This window comes from Rhea pennata, chromosome Z, assembly GCF_028389875.1.
Source record: "Rhea pennata isolate bPtePen1 chromosome Z, bPtePen1.pri, whole genome shotgun sequence".
Lineage (NCBI taxonomy): Eukaryota > Metazoa > Chordata > Aves > Rheiformes > Rheidae > Rhea > Rhea pennata.
This window is the reverse complement of record NC_084702.1, coordinates 64,013,810-64,038,271: the sequence shown is the minus strand read 5'-3', so window position 1 is coordinate 64,038,271 and position 24,462 is coordinate 64,013,810. Positions and strand designations below refer to the sequence as shown.

General features: G+C 38.3%; 1 protein-coding gene across 1 annotated transcript in view; it reads left to right on the top strand.

Annotated features, from left to right (window-relative positions):
- Positions 1–1,238: 1,238 nt before the first annotated feature.
- Positions 1,239–24,462, top strand: part of ITGA2 (integrin subunit alpha 2) — a 52,240-nt gene continuing 29,016 nt past the window's right edge. Inside the window, exons 1-10 of the mRNA XM_062599059.1 lie at positions 1,239–1,390; positions 11,110–11,219; positions 12,468–12,559; positions 16,431–16,545; positions 16,921–17,048; positions 18,207–18,355; positions 19,398–19,548; positions 19,972–20,137; positions 21,385–21,458; positions 22,894–23,032. Of these exons, the coding sequence (XP_062455043.1) occupies positions 1,239–1,390; positions 11,110–11,219; positions 12,468–12,559; positions 16,431–16,545; positions 16,921–17,048; positions 18,207–18,355; positions 19,398–19,548; positions 19,972–20,137; positions 21,385–21,458; positions 22,894–23,032 (1,276 nt within the window). The remainder of the gene's footprint in view (positions 1,391–11,109; positions 11,220–12,467; positions 12,560–16,430; positions 16,546–16,920; positions 17,049–18,206; positions 18,356–19,397; positions 19,549–19,971; positions 20,138–21,384; positions 21,459–22,893; positions 23,033–24,462) is intronic.

Sequence of the window (24,462 nt, the reverse complement as noted above, 5' to 3'; positions counted from 1 at the left end):
ACCATGTAATAACTTATTAAATGACTGAGAGAGATTTTACATGTAGAATAGATAAAACTCATTCTGTCAGGGTACACAGGAAGGGAGGGAAAATACAAGGGACATTGTTTAACCAGTGAGCAACTCTGTGAACTCATCTCACCAGGAAATCTGAGGCAGTAACTATACAGTAGTATGATAGGTCATGATTTCTTCCTTAATTGCCCTTTCTGGAGGATTGTTATGAGCCCTAAAGTGTCCTCAGCTGATCTGTAGCCTTAGTCTAGGGATCCTACCATAGTCTCAGTTCTTCCACCTCCAAGCAGGGGCAGAAGAAATCATCTATACACAGGTATTAGGAACCTCCAGCCCTTTTCCTGCAGCTTCTATAACGGGGAGCATCTCTCCCTGATGTCCATGTACAACTTCTGTTTATAAAGAAATCAGGTCCTTTACGAATGCTTAACTGGACCGCACACATTGCGAAGTTGAGGCATTCAGAACCTTATCCCCAGCCCTGCTGCCTCCCTGAAAGTGGAGTAGAGTGAAACGGAGCGAAATACCCTTACTCCTAGGCATGGGAGTGCCCAAGGAAAAGCAATTAGTGCCCTGATCCTAGCGAAGTGCAGTTTCAGGTTTAAGTTTCATAATATATTAATGCAGCAGTAAATCTTTCATGTTTATTTTTCTTAGTTTTCCTGTTTGGACAACTGTTCTGACTGTTTGGACAGAAAACAAACACTTATGGTGTAATATTGAAATGACTTTAAAAGGTAGATTTTCTGATGCAGCAGATAGTCGGAATTTTATTCCTGTATTTCAAACAATAACCTGCAGATAGGCCATAGAGTACAAACAGTATTAACTGTTGTTATCTGTGGATTTTTATTTCAATGTACCTGAGTATGCCACTGATGTACTTGCTCTACCTTAAGCCTATCTTAAGGAAGAAGAAGATAAGACCTCTGAATCATATTTCTTGTCTCTCTTCAACTAAAACACTCATATTAGTACCGGTGCAGCATTTGTTAAGCCAACTAGTGAATGAGTCATTAATCTGTGCCTGAAAAACACCTATGAAGTGGGCTAGACAGGCATTGCATATGAGTAGATGAATACTGTTGTTTATAGGTAGGAGGAAGGCTGCTTTTATTGTGCATGTCAAAGGCTACTTTTTTTTTTTTTTTTTTTTAGGGGGAGCTGGCACAGATGAAGAGCTTTTTTTTCAATGGGATCAAAATTCTTCTTTAATTGCTTCTATGGTAACATTAATCTTTCTGTTAACAGGCATTCTTCATAATTGTTGTGACGCCTACAACGTTGGGCTTCTTGGAGCAAAAATATTTTCTGGTCCATCAAGAGAGCAGTTTGGATATGCAGTGCAACAGTTTTTAAATGAACAAGGCAAATGGTAAGCAGTTTGAATACCTTGTTATATGTCCAGTTAGCTTAAGAAAAAATATTGCAACTTGTCTTTATGTTTATAATTTCAAATTTAATTTAAATGAGTTCCTGTTAATTCATTTTGTGTATATATATATATATATATATATATATATATATATATATATATATATAAAAGTTACATTTTTAATAGTAAATAGTGACTTTATTAAAACAAAGTGAAAATATTCTGAAGAAGTATGCATGTGAACATTCAGATGGGTTTTTTTTCCTTTAAAGAGTATGGTCTGCTAAGCTTTTACTTTCTTACTAATACACTAGTTTCCTAAGATTCACAGTATCTTGTAGAATTTTAACTCTGATTTCAGTCATTCTTGAATCAATAGCATGTGTTACACATGTATTTGGGATGTTGGTCCATTTTAACATTGCTGAGGTTAAAAAAAAAATCAGAGGAGCTGAGAAGTTCTAATTATTAATATTAAAATTACGTGAACTTACATATATGTAACTTTGTTTCTGATATACTAGTTGTTCCCTTCTTGAGGGACAACGTATTTGGGTGCATATGGTAACAAAATCTGAGCAAGGGCCTTGTCCCTGCTGCATTTCTTCAGCTGTAAAATTTGATGCGAAATCCACTGTTGTCACAACATTGGTTTTGATGACTAATTAATAAAAATATTTTCTCTATTAAGGTTGGCAAAAACTTAAAAGTATTAATCTAGTGTAAGCCTATTTTGTAGAAAACATGTCTGTCATGGCAGGGACGGCACATCTATAAATACTTCATCAGTACTTAACTACCCTAAGTAGCTATTCATATATATGTGGTTTTAAGTATATAGTGGAAAGTCGCACAAGCTATACAGATTATTTATTATAAGCTGAAACAACATTTTGGATGCACTGTTCTCCTTAGGCTGAAACAACATCAGAACCAGGGCAGCCACAAGTTGGCATGTTTGTTTAATTGATGATGGACAGGTAGTAAGTAGCTAAACTTTTCTGAGTAAAAAGTAAGATACTAAAATCTGAAGTCCTTGGAAATGCATATGAAAACGTCTTTAATGGTTTAAAATTTGGAAAAGTCCATTTGAAAACATAGAGCTAGCTGAAATGTTTATGCACAGCTGTGCACAGAGCTTTATGATTGCGATCTTTTGTGTATACATAAATGTAAGACTACCTAGATCGTACTGCTTCACTCGCTTTACCCTTTTTGCACGGACAGTAACCAAGAGATAAAGTAAGAGGAAAGCACAGCTGTGTCCTCTGAACTAGAAGTTTGAGGCGTTCTCTCCCTGTTTTGGGTAGGCACTTCCCCTTCTCCTTGCCTGATGCATGGCAGTTTCTCACTGTGTTTCTGCCCACTCTAATAATGTGCTTAGTCTCCCATAGTTCAGAGCTCCTTTTTTTTTTTTCTTCTTTTTTTTTTTTTTTTTTTCTTTTTTGTGACTTCTGTGTAAAGTTATTGAAGGAGAACGAGAATGTTTGCCTCAAGTGAATTAAATGCTTCAGTTCATACCTGGTATTTTGGGGGAATTGTCCTGTGTTCTATTCTTCTTGTACATTTTTCTGTAATCTTATAACAGGAGCATTAGGTTCAAGACTCACCCAGCCTATTTTTGTTTTATATTTCCTTATTGTATAGTCCTGATATTCAAGAAAGTGGTATTGAAAGCATTTTTGTAATATATGCTGGAGTTAGAGAAAGAAAGTAACTCTGAATTAATTTCTGTCCTTTCTTCTAGGTGTATGAATATTATGGATCTGGGAGTCTTTTCTGTAGATAGGTAGTTCCTCATCGTTGGTTCATTCATTTCAGTGTGCCTGACCATAGTTCCAAAAGTTGGGGAATTCTGTCAGCTCTTCTGCTAGTAACTGTGAATTGTTACAGATTCTTCAGCAAAGAAAAGCTCTTTTCAGTCTTTCTCACAAAAAGATCATTAGACATGCTTAAAAGCATAGTGTGCTCTCTTGTTCTCTTCATTGCTAGGCTAACTTTTTTCTCTTAAAACAAGACATTTTCTTGTATGTTTTATTTAAAAAAATAATTGTTCAGTAGGTTTGCTTTTTACTGTAAGCAATGCGCAGCCTGCAGTCCATGTGGGAACGTTTGTGGGCCTGGCTAAAGTAGGAAGGAGGCAAACAGATTGAGGCCTTGCATGAGGCTCTGACACTGCTTTCCGTCCAAAGGGGACGTTTATTACCGCATGCCTTTGTGAAGAGACCGTCCTGGTGCAGCGGGCGTGTGATGTGCTTGAAAACTCGTTGCGGGCGCGGCGGAGCTGCTCACCACATCGTACGCTGCAGGGGTGACAGCTATCTTTGAGGGAGAGATTACCCAGAATCTTAGACTTGCTAGGAATTTCATCACTTACTTGAAGTGGACTGCACGTTTCTTTGACCTTGCTTCTGTTAGTAAAAGCACAGGGTGCCATATTAAATGGAGCTGTAAAAATCCTTCTGTATTCTCTCGGAGAGCAGGAAGGAGAGAAGACAACAGATCTAGTTATGTTACGTTAGCTGAATGTATTTATGGGAGGCACCTGTCCAAGGCTGTAAGGGCTGTAGAAAATGATGAAAGACGGGAGATTTTTTGCAGAATTGGGACTGTGCGTGAGATGAGTTCGGAGCAGAGAGGGCAGACTCAAACCAGGAGTTCGGGACTGCAAGGGGGCCAGCGGGTGCTGGGGGAGCTGCGACGCAAACCAGCAAGGGGGCTCTGGGGGTGCGGAGCCAGACGATCCCGGAGAGCTGGACACTGCTCTGCACCGTGGGCGTTGGCGGCACACGGTGCGATACGGATACGTACAAACTTGCAAGTGGAGCAAAACTCCAGGCACTGACCGTGCCTGGTGGGAATTTCAAAACTGGAGCTCTTTAATGGAGTCGAGGAAGATTGTGAGTGACAAAAACATCCTCATCAAATAGGAAACTTTAGGCAAGCCACTGCACAAGGAATTAGACACGCTAGAAGCATCACTCAGTTTACACCCCTGGGTCTCCCTGTGATGAGATCGCCTGTATTGGAACCTTAAATTGAAACCAAATGGACATTTCTCTTGAAAACACAATATTTTATAAAGGTGGGTTGTATCCTTTCAGGTTTGTCTTGAATATATATGCCAAAAACAGCAGCTGATAGTATATTCTGCAAAACCAGCAATGCTAGTGTTCTCCAGAGGTTGGGTTGGTTTATTTTTTTCTCTCTCTGCAAATAAGGAAGACAGTTGTATAGCTGTTAAACTGTTTTTTTTTTTCTTTGAAGATTGCCTACGTATCTGTATATTACCTATGTATTACCTATAGGCTGTTTTCAGGACAGTTTGTAGATACAGTGCACAGCAGAAACAAAATCTGGGTCTGTTGTTAATGTACTGTTTGGTACCAAGTTGCAGCCACTCTGTGTTTAGGATTTGGAGGGTTTGAATTTTGTTTCAGAATTTATGGATTTTTTTTTCTCTTTTAAAATACTGTTTTAATTCATGTCACGTCAGTAAAGACGCCTTAGCAAGCATTACAATTACTGGTGTATCACATGGTTATTGCTCTATTAAATAGCTTTAAAAACCATTGCAAACTGCTTGATACTGACCAAACAAAGCGCAGCAGCTTTGCTCCTGAGTTGGTGTGTTGCGTCTTTTTACCAATAAAATGTTTTGACGCAAAGACTTATTTCTACAGTAGCTTTTCTTGAAATCAATAAATTTTCAAAACGTTCTGATTTTAATGAAGGTAGTACATTTTGGCCGACTTCTTCTTCTTTTTTTTTTTTTTTTTTTTTTTTAAACAGTATGCTGCCATCATTATCCCTCCTGCTCCTGTGTCAGCACCGCTGCTGCAGGCAAACACAGCTCCTTACCCAGCTGTGTTTCCCTCAATTGCATGACCAATAGTTTGCCTTTTTCTGCTTTGAGAAGCAGTGGTAGCTTCTCTCTGCAATGCCGTTTAAGTTTGTCAGTCAAACCTCTCTTGCTGTAACTCACCTTCTCTTCTGAGATTTTTATCCTTCTGTTCAAAAGCTCCTAGGTTTTCGTTAATAAGGGCTTTAGGGTGCGAGGAGAAGCATTTATGAGAATGAAGACTCTTCTGGTCTTTGAATCTATTCGTCCCTTCCTGTAATTGTAGGGAACTGGATCACATGATTCAAGAGGGACTTTCTACTTTTATATTTTATATTCCTATTTCCTTGGCCACCTTTATTTAAAAAAAAAAAAGGCATTAAGTACATGAAAAGAAGAAATAGAAAAATTAACACCGTAAAATATAAAACATATTCTGACAACAGCTGAGAATTCAGCCCTTCAGCATGAATTCTAATTTTGTTTTCTGCTATGGGACACTTTGCCAGTTATTAGCTTTGTCATGGTGTAATTTCCCAGAAATAATTCGCACTGGACTCTACTCTGCCAGTGCTGCAGCCTGTGTGGTATGACGTTGCGGCTGAACTTTATTTGACTTCATGCAGTTCCACTGCTTTGTATACAGTGTTGGAGACTGATTAAGGAGCTGACTAATAAAATCTGAGCAATGCCACGTACTAATCACTATAGTATTATGTAAAGGTGATCTATGAGGATATAATGAAGTATTGTAAAAATAAACACTTAACCCATGCCTGAAAAAAGACCCTTAATTAATATAGTGTTTATGATATAGTTTGTTTAAAAACAAGTGTTTGAATAATCGTATCTTGCATTCTTTCACAGTATATTCATTCTGCTTCTTGTGCATCCTGTTTAATCACAGTAAAGTAAGGAGATATTTTTGTAGCTAGCAGGGTGCTACAGATACTCTTTTGCTTTCTTCATTTCCCATGCTTTAGAAAGATGCACATATATATTCCCAGAGCTGCATTGTATAACTGTCTACTGTAATGTTTCATGCTATTTTCAAAAGAAAAATAGGAGATGCTGATTTATAATATAGATTAAGGTTAGTGTTAAGCTGAAGTATGGTTCAGGATACAGGAAGAATAATAAAATTATTTCCTAGGTGCAGAAAGGTTGGCAGTAGAACGTGGTTCCTAATTTTTTTTGCCTGCAAATATTGATGGCAGGCTGGAATTCTTAAGCCAAATAAGGAAACAGGCTCTGATCATTTCTACAAATTAAAATTGTAGTAATATTCAATTCTAAGTGTTAAATGCCAATCCACACAGAATTATTTTATTTTATTTTATTTTATTTTTTTACTTATGGCATGGTAATAGCATTGGGAACAGGGTTGGCATTTGGGCAGGTTTAAAGGCTTTATATGTTGGTGGATCTTGTGCAACCTGCAAATCTACAGTGAAGCCAATGAACTCCAATAAAGAGGAAGGTAGTATAATAATTTCCAGTATAAGCAAAATAAAATCTAGAATTAAATTTGCCTAAGACACAGTAGACATAGATTTAGATTTGCATTTACAATGAGAGGAGCTTATCTTGTTTGATTTAGTTTTTTTGTTTGGATGATACAACAGTAGTAAAGCTAATTTTAGGGCTAGAAAAAATGAAATTTATGCATATTAAGTTATAAAAGTGGACGATGTAAAAGAGTAAAGAGTGATAGTTTTCTGGTATAATAGATGTTTGGGTTGGAATTGAAGTTGGGATGGGGAAAGCAGGAGCGTCAGAGCCCAGATTACTGCTGAGCAGTGTAAAGCTCATGGACTAAGCTCAAATACTCATGTTGACAGAGAGAGAATTGCTTTTTTTTAACTTTATGGAGGATGTGTGTCTCTAGGTTATGCCAATAACAGAGGTTAGGCTTGGAGTTAGGCTTAGATTTTGGAACAGCTAGTGCTCAAGCACTCTTCCTTCGGTTTTTTTTTGATGGTGGTGGGAAGGGTCCTTCAAGAGCCACAGCCCTTGGCTAAAAGCTGGTGGCAGGGGGAGACAGCAGCTTGTGTCAAGTTTTCTGGTGCCAGCTCCACTTCTGGAGTTGCAAATAGATTTGGGCCAGATCCAAGGTTAGAGTTTGGTCTGGGGCAGCAGGAGCTCAAAGCACTAGCTGGTTGCTGGATCCTGCCCGTCCTGCCATGATAACAAGGAAGCTGGTGGCTTCTTTATGGTGGCATGAGAGAAAAATTTTATATTTCTCACACATTCTTATCATCATAGTTCCCTATATCAAGGTTGTGGTTGCATTTTAATGTATAGGCCTGTCTCAGGAACCTCTCAGTTGAAACTTGAGCATTAACCACAAACTTCTAACCCATCTCTGCCTCCAGCTACCTAATCACTTTTAACATCACATTAATTAAAGACATTTTCTCAAGTTAGTTTTTCAGGGTATGTTGCCCTACTGTAGGCATAGCTGAAGGAGGTGGAAGCTTTCTGGTTCCTGGCTGCTGCAGAGCAAAAGCCATTCCCTGGCAGACATGGTGAGGGCCCGAGGGAAGGGCTGCCACATCAGTCCCCTCGGCGGAAGTAGGAGTTGGGAATCTTTAACCTACATCAACCTTTTGTTAACTGAATGTACAAATGTGGGCAAGAAGATTATTATGGCTCAGCTATTTGAGGAGTGAGATCATCACAGAACAGTTTCCTGTTGCTTCGTATTTTCACTCTGTCTGTTTATACAATGTGCTTTAGAGTTCAAGATAACCCATCACTGCAGAATGATTCCAGCACAGGCCAGACAATTACAGCAAGTTTCATGACAAGGTAGGGTGACGTAGGGGTATTTCCGAGATCCTTTAAGGTCATTCTTTTAAATAGTAACTGTCTTCCTATGTGGAATCTGAATTACATTTGCCTTTGGGGAAATCAGGGGGGAAAGAAACAAATATTTACAAATGTGTGAAGTGCAATCACAGAATCACAGCAGTGTTGAGGTTGGAAGGGGCCTCTGGAGATAAGCAACCCCCCTGCTCAAGCAGGGTCACCTAGAACACGTTGCATGGGGTCATTTCTAGGCAGGTGTTGAATATCTCCAGAGAAGGAGACTCCACAACCTCTCTGGGCAACCTGTGCCAGTGCTCCGTCACTCTCACAGGGAAGAAATTCCCCCTCACAGTCAGGCAGAACTTCCTGTGCTTCAGTCTCTGCCCATTGCCTCTTGTCCTGTCACATGGGGCAACTGAAAAGAGTTTGTCCCCGTCCCCTTGACACCCTCCCTTCAGGTACTTGTACACATTGATAAGATCCCCCCTCAGTCTTCTGTTCCCCAGGCTGAAGAGGCCCAGCTCTCGCAGCCGTTCCTCACAGGGCAGGTGCTCCAGCCCTCTGATCATCTTTGTAGCCTTATGCTGGACTCTCTCCAATAGCTCCATGTGTCTCTTGTACTGGGGAGCCCAATATTGGACACAGCACTCAGGTGTGGCCTCCCCAGGGCTGAGTAGAGGGGCAGGATCACCTCCCTCGACCTGCTGGCAACACTCTTTCTAATGCACCCCAAGATACCATTGGCCTTCTTGGCCACAAGAGCACGTTGTTGGCTTATAGACAACTTTTGTTGTCTGCCAAGACTCCCAGGTTCTTCTCTGCAGAGCTGCTCTCCAGCAGCTCAGCCCCCAGCCTATACTGGTGCCTAGGGTTATTCCTCCCTAGGTGCAGGACTTTGTGCTTGCCTTTCTTGAACTTCATGAGGTTCCTCTCCGCCCAGCTCTCCAGCCTGTCCAGGTATCTCTGAATGGCAGCACAGCCCTCTGGTGTATCAGCCACTACTCTCAGTTTTGTATTGTCAGAAAACTTGCTATGGGTGCACGCTATCTCTTCATCCAGGTCATTGGTGAGAGACTGGTCTCAGTACTGACCTGTGGAATAGCTTTATAGTGTTACACACACCCGTATGCTGTTCTTTCCTTTTTGATTCTTTTTTTGTTTCTATGAAAATGGTTACCCCTCTCTCTCCCCCATTAGCCTAGGTAGCATTTTATTAATATCAGTTACTGTGTAGCACTTAGTAAGGGGAGAGACTGTAACACCTTGTCTTCCTTCTGTCAGCGACTTCACTGGCTGCAGTACTGTGTGTCATTTATTGCAAATGTTTGTTGGTTGTATGGTCTACTGGCATGTAGGCTGAGGAGGAGTTTCGAATGAGCTCTGGTTGTTTGGTCCTGAGCAATGTTGGTTCTGGTTTCCACTGTGAAGAAAAGGTTATATTCTGCAGAAAATTAGGAGATTAGAGGCATCCTCACAGCAGTTGTAACATACACTATTTTTATAGAGAGGTATTTATATGAACCTGAATTGCATGTTTAAGGATGCTAAAAGTGCACAGAACTTGCTCCTGTTGCCTATGTAATCAGTATTTTACAACAAGATAATTAAGAAGGTGGATATTTTTAAAATATTTATGTACAAGGAAAATAGAATGTGAATTTTCTCCTAACTGAACTGGTAAAATGGAATAATATTATTTATACTCTTAAGTTTGTGTTTAATTGAGATGAAATAAGCTTAAAAAAAATACAGGTAATATTTTCCGTAGGGCAGAGCTGGAAGGGATTCAAACTTTTGCTTGTGCATCTAAAACTATATATTTTTATTGAGTCCATTTTATTCTAACTAATTTTATTTATTTTAAATTGCAGCAAGGAAATTGGATGATCCTTGGAAACTTAGTGGGATATATAGCAATTACGTTGAAACATAATCATTTTATAAAATACGTTGTCATTATGGTGCAATGTGCAACATTGACTACTTAGTTTTAGGGGAGGCAAACTGCGCTTTTGGCAGTCTTTCTAATGAAACTCCGTGTTCCGTATTGAGGTCCCATTGCTTGTCCTTTTACAGTCTACTACCAGAGATTTTGTTGCTACAAGTCCTACATTGCTGTTGGAGGAAATATGCACAGTCCCTGCATTTTTTTTCATGTCTATTGGGGGTCTCATGTTCTTAGTCGTGCTTTGCTTTGCCCACATTTCACTCTCCGTACAACTGCATAGAGTTATCCTTCTCTTCCAGCCCTACACTGCCCTAAACTGCCCAGTGTCTCAATCTCTCGGAGAGTTATGCTGAAACATAGGTTAAGCAGTTAAGCAGTATTCCCCCAGGGTGAATTAGATGTTTTGTAAAGTTTTGGAGATTAGAGGTTGAGAGAGGTGTTTGAGGAGTGAATATTGGAGTGAGAGCCTCACGGCAGACCAATGAATGACTCATACAAAGTGAATCACTTCGTAGCATATGCAGAAATTTTCATTAAGTCTTAAAGTTCTTTTTCAAGATCAAAAATCCTTCATGCAGCAGTCTGCAGGCACCTGCAGTATTTTCTTTCTGACTTAGTGTTTTCAAGGTGTGGTAGGGCTGAAGTCAGGTAGGGCTTTGCCATTGCTGAGTAGATCCTGTAGGAAATGCTTTTCATCAGTTAAAAGAATAACTTAAAAGGAATCAGTTAACTGTTACATGGCAGGAGAATAAAGTGTTGTCTATCAATTCACAATGTATGTATTTGATTTTTTCATGTGTTAGTATATATTAATACCTTTACTGTATCACTTCTGACCTCAGAGATGCCATTGAGATCACAATAGCCATAGTACATATATTTGAACCAGTCTAATCCCCGGAGGAGTCTGTACCAAAGTTGTCTCTTATGTACCAAATCCAGTGTATTAACATCTAAGTAAAGCTCACCTTCTGGACAGCTGTGGCGAGAACCCTTTAATTCCTTAGGTGCTATATCTTTGCAAAGCCTCTTTACCCATTACCTTCAATTTGCTTTGTAATATTGCTGATAGTCTTTTCCAGTGTCATTAGAAAACTAATGAAGTTCCTGTTATTTTAGGTTGTTGGTTGGTTCACCCTGGAGTGGCTATCCAGCTAATAGAACTGGAGATATCTATGCATGTCCTGTTGGTTCATCCAAAACCACATGCAAAAAATTGAATTTACAGGGTAAGTTGTAATGAGTAATGTCTCACTATAGTTGTTCAACTTTATTCCTCATTTTTGTACCAGGCCAATATGTCAAAAGAACAATCAGCAAGTAGCAAGACCAGTAACAAAAACAGGTGTCAGCAGAGACTGGGTGAATGCTGTACTGGCATTCAGAAGAGTTTCACTTTTGCTGACAAGATCAGCATTCCTTGGTTGGTCTTAGGCCCCTTGAAGAGTGTAATATGGATATCACTGTATTTTATAAGGCCCTTTCTAATGATCTTCGCTGTCCTTGTCGATTATATCTTTTGAGTTTTAAATTGCACGTAATCATTTTTTACAGCTACCCATGTGGTATGCACATGAACTCTTTTGTCTTTTTGCCGTTTGTTTCACACATTGCTAAGGTGGATTTGATTTCTGGAATCAGCTTATTCTCGAACTACATTATCGTTACTACTACCTGCTATATCTTTCCGAAAAAGCTTTTTGTTCTGCCGCTGTCAGTTCCCTCATCTTCTTTCGTAGTCATTTGTATCAGCCCTATTATTAACACTGTAGGCAGTAGTAATATTTATAATATATTACATTATACTTAAGGATTCTTATTGCAGTCTCGTTTTGAGACTCATTCTGAATTGCATTTACATAGTCAATATATTATATGAAGCCTTTTCTGCCCCTGCGTGCTTATGCTTATGGATTAAGTTTCAAATGAGATTTACTTTTCGATGCAGTGAAAATACAGAATGACAGAGAACAGTAATTATTTTTTTTTCCTGAACTTAATACAGTATGTTGAGATGCCTTCTATAACTTTATTTATGGTGCAAAGCATTTCTGTCATCCACGGATCTTTTCACATTTTTGTCTAAAGCTTAATACTGAATCAGAGGAATCTGATGTCCTGTGGACTGTAACAGTAGCCACCCAACCGTAGCTACTCAACCAACTAAAACTCCTTACAGGAAGAAATTATCTTCTTTTCCGTTCTGTTGCTTTTAACTCTTGAGGGAAGGCACTCTAAATGGCATTTTCTCCCACACTTAATTAACATTTATGAATTAACATGAATTAACATTCATGTTTAGCAATTTTTTTACACAGATTAGGTTTCTTTTTTCACAAAATTTTATACAGGCATTTGGAAGAAGGGTTTTAGATCCTGAGAAGAAAAAAAGTAGTTAGAAAAGAAATTCTAATCTATTAAATTGCTTGTACCTCTTATTTACTACTGTGTCATTATTTAATCTCTTTTTATTTTAGCTTTAACAACCATTCCAAATGTGACTGAGATAAAGGAAGAAATGAACCTTGGCTTGACTCTGATACAAAACTCAAAAACAGGAGGATTTCTGGTACGTGTCAATGATGTATTCCATAAACACAAATTCCTGTGAAGAATTAAAGAACTATAATTCTACACACTTTTTACTTAAGTCCAAATTGAATATATTTTATTTTTGCAGCATAAATTAATGCATATTTTGCATATTTTAAAATACTTCATCCAGCTCTCATTACCTAGGTTACAAAATCAGGAATAGTCTCCTTCTGCATTTTTCCAAAGATCCCATGGAGGAAACCTCCGAAACATATAATTAAAAATTCTGTAATATAGGTTAGACAACATAGACAGGAATATTTCCATCATGGAAATAACTGTAAGCTGGTCTTGTGCTCTCAAAAGGCGCTGGAGGATCTCTCCTCCTCTTCGGACACTATAGTTGGTAGAGTGCTCACCTAGTAACTGTTCTCCTGAGACATCAAGAGTTTCCAGCCCCATGAAATTGCCTTTTTCTTTGCCAGTGCAGTTTATTTGGTCATAGAGCTGGAGGAGAATGTGCTGTCTACGCGTATATTGTGCAAAGCAGTTTCCTTGGAGCCTGTAAAACTGAGATCTCGTGATTGAAAGGAAGTTAAGGCCTGTTCAATGCAGTCTGTCCTTTACACCGTTAAACACGATAAGTAAGCATGAAGACTCTAGGGATGCAGGTGTGTTCCAGTTTACAATGCGCGCATTGTGGGCATGTGCAGTAACTAAATGAAACAGTAAACTGCAGCGCTGAGACTCTGGCCTCTATTGGCTCGCTTTAAATGTTGCATTTTTTCTACTGTATCTTGCTAGAAATCATGCAAGTATTCAACTATTTGTCTTCGCTATCATATATCCTAGTTTACTGAAGTTACTGAAAAGTAGGTCTAGCTCCAGGCTTTCCAGCAGCTCTCCTGAAGTCAGTAAGATTAAGTTTAATGGATCTCTTAACTTAAACGTTCTGTTAAGGGTAACTTAAAATATCTCATGCAGAAAAATTCACATTTTCTCTCAGTTAAAAAGGCTTTCCTGATCCATACAGTGTTGACTGCCTATGTAAATAGCATAAAGACACCAAGAAACAGCTGAGTGCCAAGGCCTGACTGGTTAGCCACTTCTTTGGTGAGCTACGTCCTTTCTGACCGAAGGAGAAACTGGTCCTTGTCTGTGACGCAGCAACGAAGAGTGTCGGAAGTCCCGTGTCGTGGTGTGCCTTGACTTGGACAATAGTAGAGATGGTCTTTGATTGCAATGGCAAGTCCCCCTCAGCCAGGACTTCGTTCCAAGACTCTGTCGCAGCTTTCTGCTGCCAGAGCTTCTTCGCGTTACGTCTGGGGCTTCTTGGCCCCTGCTTGCTGTGCCGCTTCCCTGTCCTGCCGCTGCTCTTGGCATGACCAGCTTCCCGCCGCTCTCCCCAGGCCGTTCTCCACCCCTGTGCTCTCCAAGGCGTCCGGGCCGTTCGGTTTGAGTGTAACCTGCCAGATGCACCTGCCTGTTAGCTCCTGGATCCTGCTGTTCCAGCTGCTCGGTTCAGTATGATCGTTTCTTACAGGCATCCTAGGCAAAGAGCAGTCATTTACATGTGCACATTTCATTTTTCTGAGGCCTTTTTAGTCCTGTTAGAAAGTTCTTTTAGAATTCCACTCTTGTAGTTAACAGCTTTTTTTTTTTTTCCCTCTAGTCTAAGTTCCTATCTGTTTTTTCTTGTGGCAGTATTGTTCCTTCAGCTCCCATCTCTCTAAGGTGTAAAATCTCGCTTCTGTATTTAATACATACAATCATTTTCTTCAGTCTGCGTTTTGGTAGGAAATCCTGGAGTTTTTCCTCCAAAATACACTTTTTAAAGTCTGCCTTTCTTGAACACAACTGACCAGATGTATGCTGTATTCCGTATGAGAATCATGCCATTACACTGTGGACTTAATATTTCCCTGTCTCAACTGGAAGTGTTTCTTGGTGTACATCCTCAGGCTATATTTGCTTTGTATGTTGGCTGCCTGCTGATGGTCACCCTGTAATCAGCCAGTGCCCGTCCACCTACTTCTCAGTCTTTTCCCCAATATGAGCTTCCAGGTTATGTCCATCATTCTTAAGAGCAGTCCTTAAGGGCAGGCCTATGCCTCTGTCTAATATGCCAATTTTCAAGTTAAACTGTTCTTATTATTGATGAATCTTAAATTTCTGAATGTAACAATCCTAAAAGTAGAACATTTTCTTTCTTTTTTTTTTTCCTAATGAAATTCAGCAAAGCTTATTAGGATATTTCTATTTGCTTTCTCTGCGATCATTAACATCACAAATTTGAGTTACTGTTAATACAGGATAAAACTGGAAAAATGGGCAAATGAGATCCAAAAATAACAAAAAAAGAACTAGTAGCTTTCCTCCAGCTTCATAGTTACCAATATAATTTCTTCTTTGTGTACTTCCTAATCCTTCAAAAATCCATTTTTTCCTGTAAAACAAATCATTTCCAACGTGCCCTGTAGAGCACTTACTTGGAGATCAGATAACTTAGATATACTTCTTTTGCCTTTTCTAGAAATTATGACATCCTGGCAAATGTATTAGGATAGTTTGATGTGATCTGCCTCTGGTAAACCTATGCTACATTCAGCTCATTTTCGATTTGCTTCTGCCTTTGATTATTTGTTTTTTCAGTACTTTTGAGAAAAGGATAAGAATGGTGTTCACTTTCTCTTCACTTGCTAAATAGAGTTGGTGCATATTCTGTTTTCCAGGCTCTCCTGACTTGATAGGTGAACGAGAAAGGATTGGTAATGAAGCTATCATTTCTTTTAGAGCTGTAGGACAGAGATTATGTGTTTTTTCCTTGAGTACCTATCAATACTTAATATGTTTTTCTTAAAAAAAAAAAATCCTTCAAATAAGCGTGTAACAAAATAGTGTCTCAGTATTTATCTTTTTCACCTAGGTATTTTTTTGTAAAAGTCCTTCTAATATTAGATATTTGAATTCAGGAGAGGTTTCACAGTAGGGCTTTGTGTGATCTAACTGTGTAAAGAGATAGCACTGCTCTCTCTTCCCCTTCCCAACCACATATTTCCTTTTGTGAGATCTAGTTGTCATGCAACCACATGGTAGTTCCAGTGGAAAACTTTTTTTTTTTTTTTTTTTTTTTTTTTTTTTTTTTTTTTTTGGTAGTGAGCATTTTCAGCGAGAAGCATAATTATTTTTCCAAGAGGCAGAGAAACCTGTGGCTGAGGGGATGAGGGGAAAACGAGGCTGGGACAGAACTTCTAGCTGCAGCCTGCAGTTGCATAGGACTGTGCATGCTGTGAGGCTGAGAGATGAAGAAATCTAGCTTATAAATATTTTGACAGATTTTACTTCCCTTGGGATCGAGCTTCTCAGATGAATATTTCCGAGTGTGTGTGCATTGATCACAAAGTTTTGATCCTATGTTGGTCATAGTGATTGGACATACAGCAATAAAAACTTACCTCTCCATGCTCAGACCTAAATGTGCTCGCTCGTGGGTATGATGCCACCTCCTGGTTAGTGGAAGTACTTATTTTCCTACATGCATGCAGAGTGCAGATACCAAAACTAGTTTTAAACCAATAATTTGTGAAGCAGGTGAATTACAGCAACAGATTCTTTGCAAACGTATTCGCACTCTCTAGAAGTTGTAGCTGTGCGTAGTTTGGAGAAAATAGTTTGCAGAAGGAGGCATAAGGATGATCAGGAGTAGAGAATATTTTTTATGAGAAATCAAAGTATGAAACAGGTTACCTGCTACTGTCGCTGTGACAGCAAGGGACTTGCACAAATAACCAAAGAAGGCTCGTTCCATCTTATATTCTCATAGTCCTATTTATGTCTTTGTATATGGATACAGTGAGATAAGTATTTGTTATTTTTATAGCTTCTTTTTGTTGTTATTTTTAAAGACTTGCGGTCCCTTGTGGGCACAGCAGTGTGGAAGCCAATACTATGCAACAGGAGTCTGTTCTGAAATCAGTCCAAGTTTCCAGATCCTAAGAAGCTTTTCTCCTGCTGTTCAAAGTAAGGCAACATGTGCAAAACAGATTCAATAAAAAAACAGATCAGAAAAAATCAAGATACATTGCATCGGGGACACTTACTTGGGGATTTTCTTTAAACATGTATATACAAAAAGCAAAATCCAATAGACTGATAGATTCTGCTCTGATGCTGACATGAACCTGGGCTCACTCTGAACTCAGAGGCATTGCACTAGAGCAGCAAAAGTGAAAATCTGCATATGCTTTTACTGAGTCTTCGTTCTGGCAAAACCTTCCTGTTCTGAAGCGTTGGCCTATATAAGGTCCAAGTATGCACTTACGGATTTAGCCCAAGAGTTATAAGTAAATTAAGACTGAAAGTACATTTAATATGTGCTTCTTGTTTTTGTTTTAGAGTGTTCCTCTGTCATAGATGTTGTGGTGGTCTGTGATGAGTCAAACAGCATTTATCCCTGGGACGCAGTGCGTGCATTTTTGAAAAAGTTTGTTCAGGGCTTAGATATAGGCCCTACCAAAACCCAGGTAAGTCAAAGACGTCTTTGAAAAAGACAAAGAAAAAAAGGAGAAAAAGCAAATTCTGGGTTTTATTAGCAAATTCTGCAATTTTAAAGAAAACCAAGTATGCTTTAGCCTGACTTTAGTATCAGCCTCAAGACCTAATCTTTCAGAACTGGGGCTTCTATCTCACAGCTAATGTATTCCAAAAGCAATTAATAATTTGATTTAAAGCACTGATCATCTGAAAAAGGAATCTAGGTTGTATCTAATGAAGTCGGAGCTCCTTCATATATTAGATATAGGAATCATTAAAGTGTGAACTGTGAGGATGTGTTAAGAGTAGAACAGTTTCTCTAGTTAGATTTTCATACGGTTTTTAATTTTCAAGCCCTACATTTTTTAGAACAGGAATTTTTCCTGCTTGGTTACTAGCTGAACTTTGAGGAGTTCTTTTTTTCCTTTTAATTTGATAGTGGTATGGACAATTTTATTTCCTGTTTTAAAAAATTTTCTGTCTTTGCAGTTGTCTGTTTTCCAGAAACAGTTCTGGGAACAAAGACTAGGCTCCTGGAAATCTCTCTCCCCAAGGGTGCCTTCCTCATTGGGCTACTTTGGAAGCTAGATGCTTAAAAGCTAGGCTTGCTGCTCATTGTCCTAGGTGCTCTCTGAACCCTAGCTTTAGCATCCTCTTCTCTTTTTTCTTTTAGAGTAAGTGTACATCTTAGTGTATTTCTTTAGTACTCACCTGTATTAAAAATCATCAGGTTTTGCAGTGTTACGAAGTAACTGGCCATTAGAATTTCCTTAGGAAAGATCAGTATGAGGTGTTGTCAGCTTGTAGAGTTTTTGCTATTTTCTCATTTTTTCCTAGAGCTCCCAGTATTATTCCCAGTCCATAAATGTTTCTGGAAGTAACTGGAATAAATGTTTAATGACTACTATTTCAGATAGTTTGCACTAACATATTGTAGCACACAACAAATGACATAATATGCAAGAGTATTCAACTTTCTTTAATTCCAAACATGTATTAATATTAATTGGTTTTATATGTGTTAAAAGAAAATGATAACCCCATGTGCATCTGTAAATCTTTTATTCTGGCCTGATGAATATTTTAAGATCATGATTCTGTGCAACAGTAAGGAATGATAATCTAACATGATTTCTTTTATTGTATAGGTGGGTTTAATTCAATACGGTAATGATCCCCGCATAGTGTTCAACTTGAACGCGTATAAAACAAAGGATGCGGTTGTTAAAGCAATGGAGGGAACCTCTCAGAAGGGAGGAGATTTGACCAACACTTTCAAAGCCATTGACTACGCGAGGTAAAACACATTGATTGTTACTGGGCTACTGCTGTAGCTTACCCAGCAAGGTGATGGGCACGTCCTGAATTTCGTTTCCTGACCTTTGTCCTGTTGGGAGTGCAAGTGCTGAGAGCCTCCGAGGAGGTTCCCAGCACCCGGCAGAATCCACCAGATACATTTACAGTGCCCAGTGCAGAACAGCGTAGGGATGCATAAACTAGGCTTGCTGAAAAGCATACCTCATTGGGTTAAATTCTACCCGAGGGAGTTGCTTGGACTGTCTCAAAGGCCTTAACATGACAGTGCACCAAACACTGCAGACAGTCTTCTAGGGAAGATGCTAAACCATTGAAAGGAACAAACTTTATCCTCTGATTCGGTGTGACCAATAATGTTTTATTTGCAAGTCAGGCCTGGGTTGACCATAGGGAAAAAAAAAATCTCTTGTCCAGTGCTAATGTGTCAATGCAGCACTAGCAGTATGAAATATAGGAAAAACTTAAAATGACCTACCGTAACTCTGAACACATATACAAGTCAGGTTTGTTGGTCTTTAGGAAGATGCTGTTTTGCAGTTGGGTCAAGGACTATATTCTTGGCCTAAATGCCGACTGAATCAATGGCTTATTTAGGGACAGAGTCTTCTTTTGGTAGTATAGAGACCTGTTTTCAGTCTACCTCACTTTTTATTTGAAGTTAGTGACCACACTAGTGTCACAAAAATATTGATGCTGGTTCTGACAAAAATTGTTTATTCAGAAATATTTGTACAAAAAAATTGTTTTTCCTGGAATTTACACTTCTATCAAATATCCAGCCCTACTTGTTTTTTTTCCCCACTTCCTACCTTACATTTTTGACAGTTCTTTGAGCTGTGCTTTGAGAACAAACTATCAGGAGCACTATTAAAAATTACTATTTAAGATTTTTAATTTAGAAATAAAAAATCACTATGGATGCAGTTTGTTCTAAGTCGGTGATGAATATATTTATTTAAATATGTAGGCAGAATTTCCTCCATTATAAATTTACATCTGATGCTTCTAATGTTTTATTACAGACGTTATGCCTTCTCTCCTGAATCGGGGGGACGCCCAACAGCCACAAAAGTAATGGTCGTTGTGACAGATGGTGAATCACATGATGGCTCCAACTTACAAACAGTGATAAGTAAATGCAATGAAGACAATATAACCAGATTTGGCATTGCTGTAAGTAATTCTATAATTTTATGTGAATATTATTGCAATTTTGGAAAGATCATTTTGATGTATATGCATGAATGTGTATGTTCTGTATATAACCTGTATATAATGCATGTACTGTTTACACTGGTGAGACTGAAGCTAGGTGAAATTCATCTGTATGAACTAGTGCGATATTGGTTCTATTTAGCTGAAAAAGGAGAACTAATATACCCTGAGCAACTTCAGGGTTTTCTCCTTTGCCCTAGTTGTCTTTTACTATTTGAATGGTCCGTTGTATAGGAATATAGTCTGATAAGCAGTTTGGTAGCATGAATGAAAGTCATTTTTATTGGTTTTAAGTATCGAATACTTAGGTGAAAAAAAAGGAAGTGGAGTAACACTGTAGTTTTCTTTTTTTCTTCCTTTTTTGCTCTTTTTTTCCCCAAGGTTCTGGGATACTTAATCAGACATGAACTTGATACTAAAAACTTAATTAAAGAAATCAAAGGAATTGCTAGTCATCCAACAGACAAGTATTTCTTTAACGTGTCATCTGAGGCTGCTCTACTAGAAGAAGCAGGAACACTTGGCGAGCGCATTTTTAGCATAGAAGGTAAAATACCCCTTGTATCTGAAAAATCAGATCAGATTCTTCCAGCTGAGGAGCTGAGGATTTAATTTGGCTTCATCTTAGTGTACTGCTGTGAAGATCATGGGTACCTAAAACTGGGCTGCTTGCTGCTTACCAAAGGGGCTGTGGTTTTCGTGGGCATCCCTGGGTTATTCTCCCAGCTAATGAGGTTGAGCTTCAAGTCAGCTTCTGCTGGTTGGTGGGAATTGCCCCTAGTTGCTGAAAACTTCGATAAAGTTCTGGGTTTCAGGCATCCTCTGAAGGTTTGTCTTCATGCATTCAAATGTTTAGAGCGATTATCACTGGAGAAGTAAAGGTATCTTTTTTGCTTATTAGGTTCACCTGTGTTTTTTTGTTAACACCAAGCAAAGGTAAAAATAAAAAGGAAACCAAAAATTGCAAAGTTCCAGTAATGCAATCTGTGTAGCTTTTGCCGGACTCCTTTGCTAGCATCACCTAGAGTTGTCAGTGTACAACTTGCATGAAGGTGCTGAAGAGATGAGTCAGAGGCCCTTCATCTCCTGAAAGCCAGCTTTTTAAAGTCAAATTTAGACCTTGCTTGGGAAACTTGTGACCTGTCTTCAGCCCTTCCTGAGAAGCTTTTGTGGTGCAGCCTTACTCTGCCCAAGGTGAAATCTTCCCCCTCTCTCAGCAGCTTTTACTCTTAACCAGGCCCATGCTACTAATAAAATTAAGTGGCTCATTTGAGCCCCTTCTTCCTGGGTTTTGCTAAGCACTCCTACTAAATTCCTGTTAGGTTCTTTACCTGAGTCTCATCTGTTTAGCATAGAAAATCTTCCTGCACCTCATAGTATTTTCAATGTTTTTATAAAGCGTTTTCCGTTTTTATAAAGCAGTTTCATTTAAAAATTGTAAATTTGCAATTGTTAAATTTGTTAACTCCAGTGCATTGTTAGTGCTTTCTAGAGAATGTGAAAACACATTAGCCACAGTGACAGAAAGCACCGTGCATGGCTGTTGCAAGCCATCTTTCCCATCATCATCTACCTCTTTTGGAAGGAGGAGACTTTTAGCAAAATGTATTACTATTTTTCAGCTATTAGATTTTCATTCTTTGTAAATGTTGGAAATATTTTAAGAAGAAAGGATAGATTTGGAGAAGAGGACAAGTTACGTATAGTCCCCATATTGCTACTCTTAAAGGCAGCAAAACTGGATCTACTGTATAGTTCTGTAAGATTAACCATATGCAAATATGGTTACACCAGGTACAGATCAAGGTGATACATTCCAAATGGAAATGTCACAAGTGGGCTTCAGTGCATATTACTCACAGAAAAAGGTATGTGAATTTCCTTATTTAATCATATAAATAGATGTGATTATGTAGATATGAATGCATAGAAATGCAACAATACAAGACTAATAAAAATGATGACCCAGTTTTAAGATTAATGTTAATTATAATATCCTTGACATTTGACACCAGGGTAGTGTCAAATTACTTTTTTTTTTAAACTTAAACACCACAAAAATGACCTCAAATATGTTTGCTGATGGTATATATTCCTGAGAAGGAAAAGATACACATTAATAAATGAAGCTGAATAATAGTTTCTTCGATTATAATGATTTTGAGACTAGTTAATTCAAGGAATTTGATGACTGCTGAGTTCACCTAGCATGAAAAGCTCAGTTGTTCCAAACTGACATTTTGCAGTTGAATAACTCAGAAGAATTGAAACAATATTGTAAAAGTGGCTTGTTGCTAGGCACTGAGCAGGATGTAAATAAATCAAATCTGAAAAGAATTTGTCCGATATTATATTTATATTTATAGCGTTAATAACATTTATTTAAAGTATATTTCACTTATATCTGATTTATTGTTGTTTCTAATTTCTATTTTTCATGCTAATCAATTGTAAGATTATCTTGACCAAGTAGGCCCTCTGTAAAAATTCAGCTGTGATTCAAGCATTTTTCATTTGAAAATATATGAAGTCTTATCTCTTTTTCTCAGTCCTTAAAAATGAGTGAAATAATTTTTAAAAAGTTCACTGTATCAGTGCAAATTGAAGTTATGATTTACTGAGCACTTGATACTAGGAAAAGGCAAAAATTCTAGTGTTTGCTCAGGAAAGTGTAACATCCTATTTTTATTGCACAATATCTCCATTCAGTAATGAAAGAATTTTAATAATATGAATTCTTTAAATTACATTTATTTTCTTCATTCAAGTCAAAGATTAAATATGTGTGTATTCATTTGGATTTTAGATTTAAATGTCCTCTCAACAACATCTCCTTACAATATACATAGGAGATGAAATCTTGTATCTTTTTCTGTCAGCTTTTTGGATTTGAACACCAAAACTAAACCCCACAAGAAGTGGGCTTTCATTCTTTCTTATCATTTTGAGACTTTTCTGAGTATCATGAGTACCTAAAAGACTTATGAAGCTCAGCTACAGGGTGGACAGGCTAAGAGATTGTCAGAGTGTTTTAAATGCATTTTATCTTGAGTTGCAGTGGCCTGGGAGCTGAAAAAAGTCACTTGCTTTCTTGCAGTAATGTGGTAATTCTGCTTAATCAGGTAGGAAATTGCAGTATAGAGATGGTAACTCTAGAAAGGACTCCAGTCAACTGTTTGCAGTCATTAGACTACAGCACTAGCTAAAACTCAATGATGTTACATACCTATGGCAACTTCAGCTTCCTCCACACTTTTTCTGGAATAGGTAGTTCTAAAACATTGATTTTGTTTTTTTTTAAAGGATGTTCTGCTGTTGGGCGCTGTTGGGGCTTATGACTGGAGTGGAACAGTCGTTCAGGAGGCTTCAAACAAAGTGACCACCTTCCCAAGTCATGTGTTTGAGAAAATTCTACAGGACAGAAATCATAGCTCCTATCTAGGTAAAGGGCTGAAATATAAATCTTGAAATGTTACCAGATGTTTATCTGGACAGTGAGAACTTTGAAAGGTCTGTTCTACCCAGGTTCCTGTTAAGAACCTGGGAACTTTGGGAAAATAAGAAGAATTTTGCATTTGAAAAAATCTTACATACTGATCAATAGATCACTAAATGAAACTTTTATTGTGTTCTTTAAAATTCTACTAATAGCAATGTGCTAAGCTGAAGAAATAATTGGACCTTATGACAAAGACATAAGAAATCATGAGATTTGAAAAGGCTGTTACTCTATCATACTGATCATTTTGTGTACCTTTAATTTTAGTGCTCCTTATTTACTTCTACAATTACATGCAGACCAAAAGTTGATTGATTTGGTATCCTTTCATCTGTGCTCTGTCATTTCTTGACCTTTTCCAGTTCAGTTTATAGTTTTAAGAATATTACTGCAGTTTAACTGAAGTCTTATTTGTAATTCCTGAATGTTTTCTAAAATGTTTTTGTGACCCAGTAAAGCCCAGTTTGTCTTCTCAGTTCATTTATCTGACACACAGTGTGAAATCCTCTCTTCAAACCTGCAACCTGCTTGCTCTGGCAGTTCGTCTCTGAGTAGTACAACTATATTAAGCAATTTTGGCTTTCTTACCCCTGAAGTTATTTAATGAAATGCTGTTTTCCCCATTAATATGTACTCTCTTCATATGGCTTAGTAGTACTTTTATTCAGCACAATGAAATCAACACCAGTTCTTTTGCATGTCAGATATCTTTGAATTTTCTTTCTTCCCACTTCTAGAATAACTCGTAAAAGGTCCAGTAATTCCCTATCAATACTTCTCCACACCAGGAGCTTTTTAGAGTTTTGTCCTTAATCTTTTTGGTACAAACAATGCTTTTGCCTTTTCCTACTCCTCAGGGCACTCTGTTGCCATCTCCTCATTTCTCTTCCACCTCCTTCTGTCCCCTCCAGTTGCTCCCCGTATGAGTGGGGAACCCAAGATAAAAAAAACTCAGCCCAGCTTGCTAGTGGGGCCCCCGTTCAGCTCTGTGCCCTCTCACTTCAAATGCTTGTATGCCCCATTAGTGAGGAACTGGTGGCCTAGGGGGCTTAATCTCCAGAATAAAATCCTGTTCTGTTGTTGGTTTTTGATCTTCTAGTCTGTATTGGTTCTCTGTCCCTAGAAAAGACATAGTGACTGCACAGAAATTTGAACTGGACCTGTATATGTAATCACCAAGGCTTGATCCTTTTAGACTGTGCTCTTCACTTTGCATGGCAGCTTGCCTACAGTGTATGTGTGTGTTGCCTAAGATATGTATGTTCTGCCCAGTTACTGAGATTTGATTTTTCAGTTTAATTGTAGAATTTAGAGAGGATGCTTTTGTTTTCTTCTATTAAAATAAATGTACTGCACTAAAACCACAGAAATGT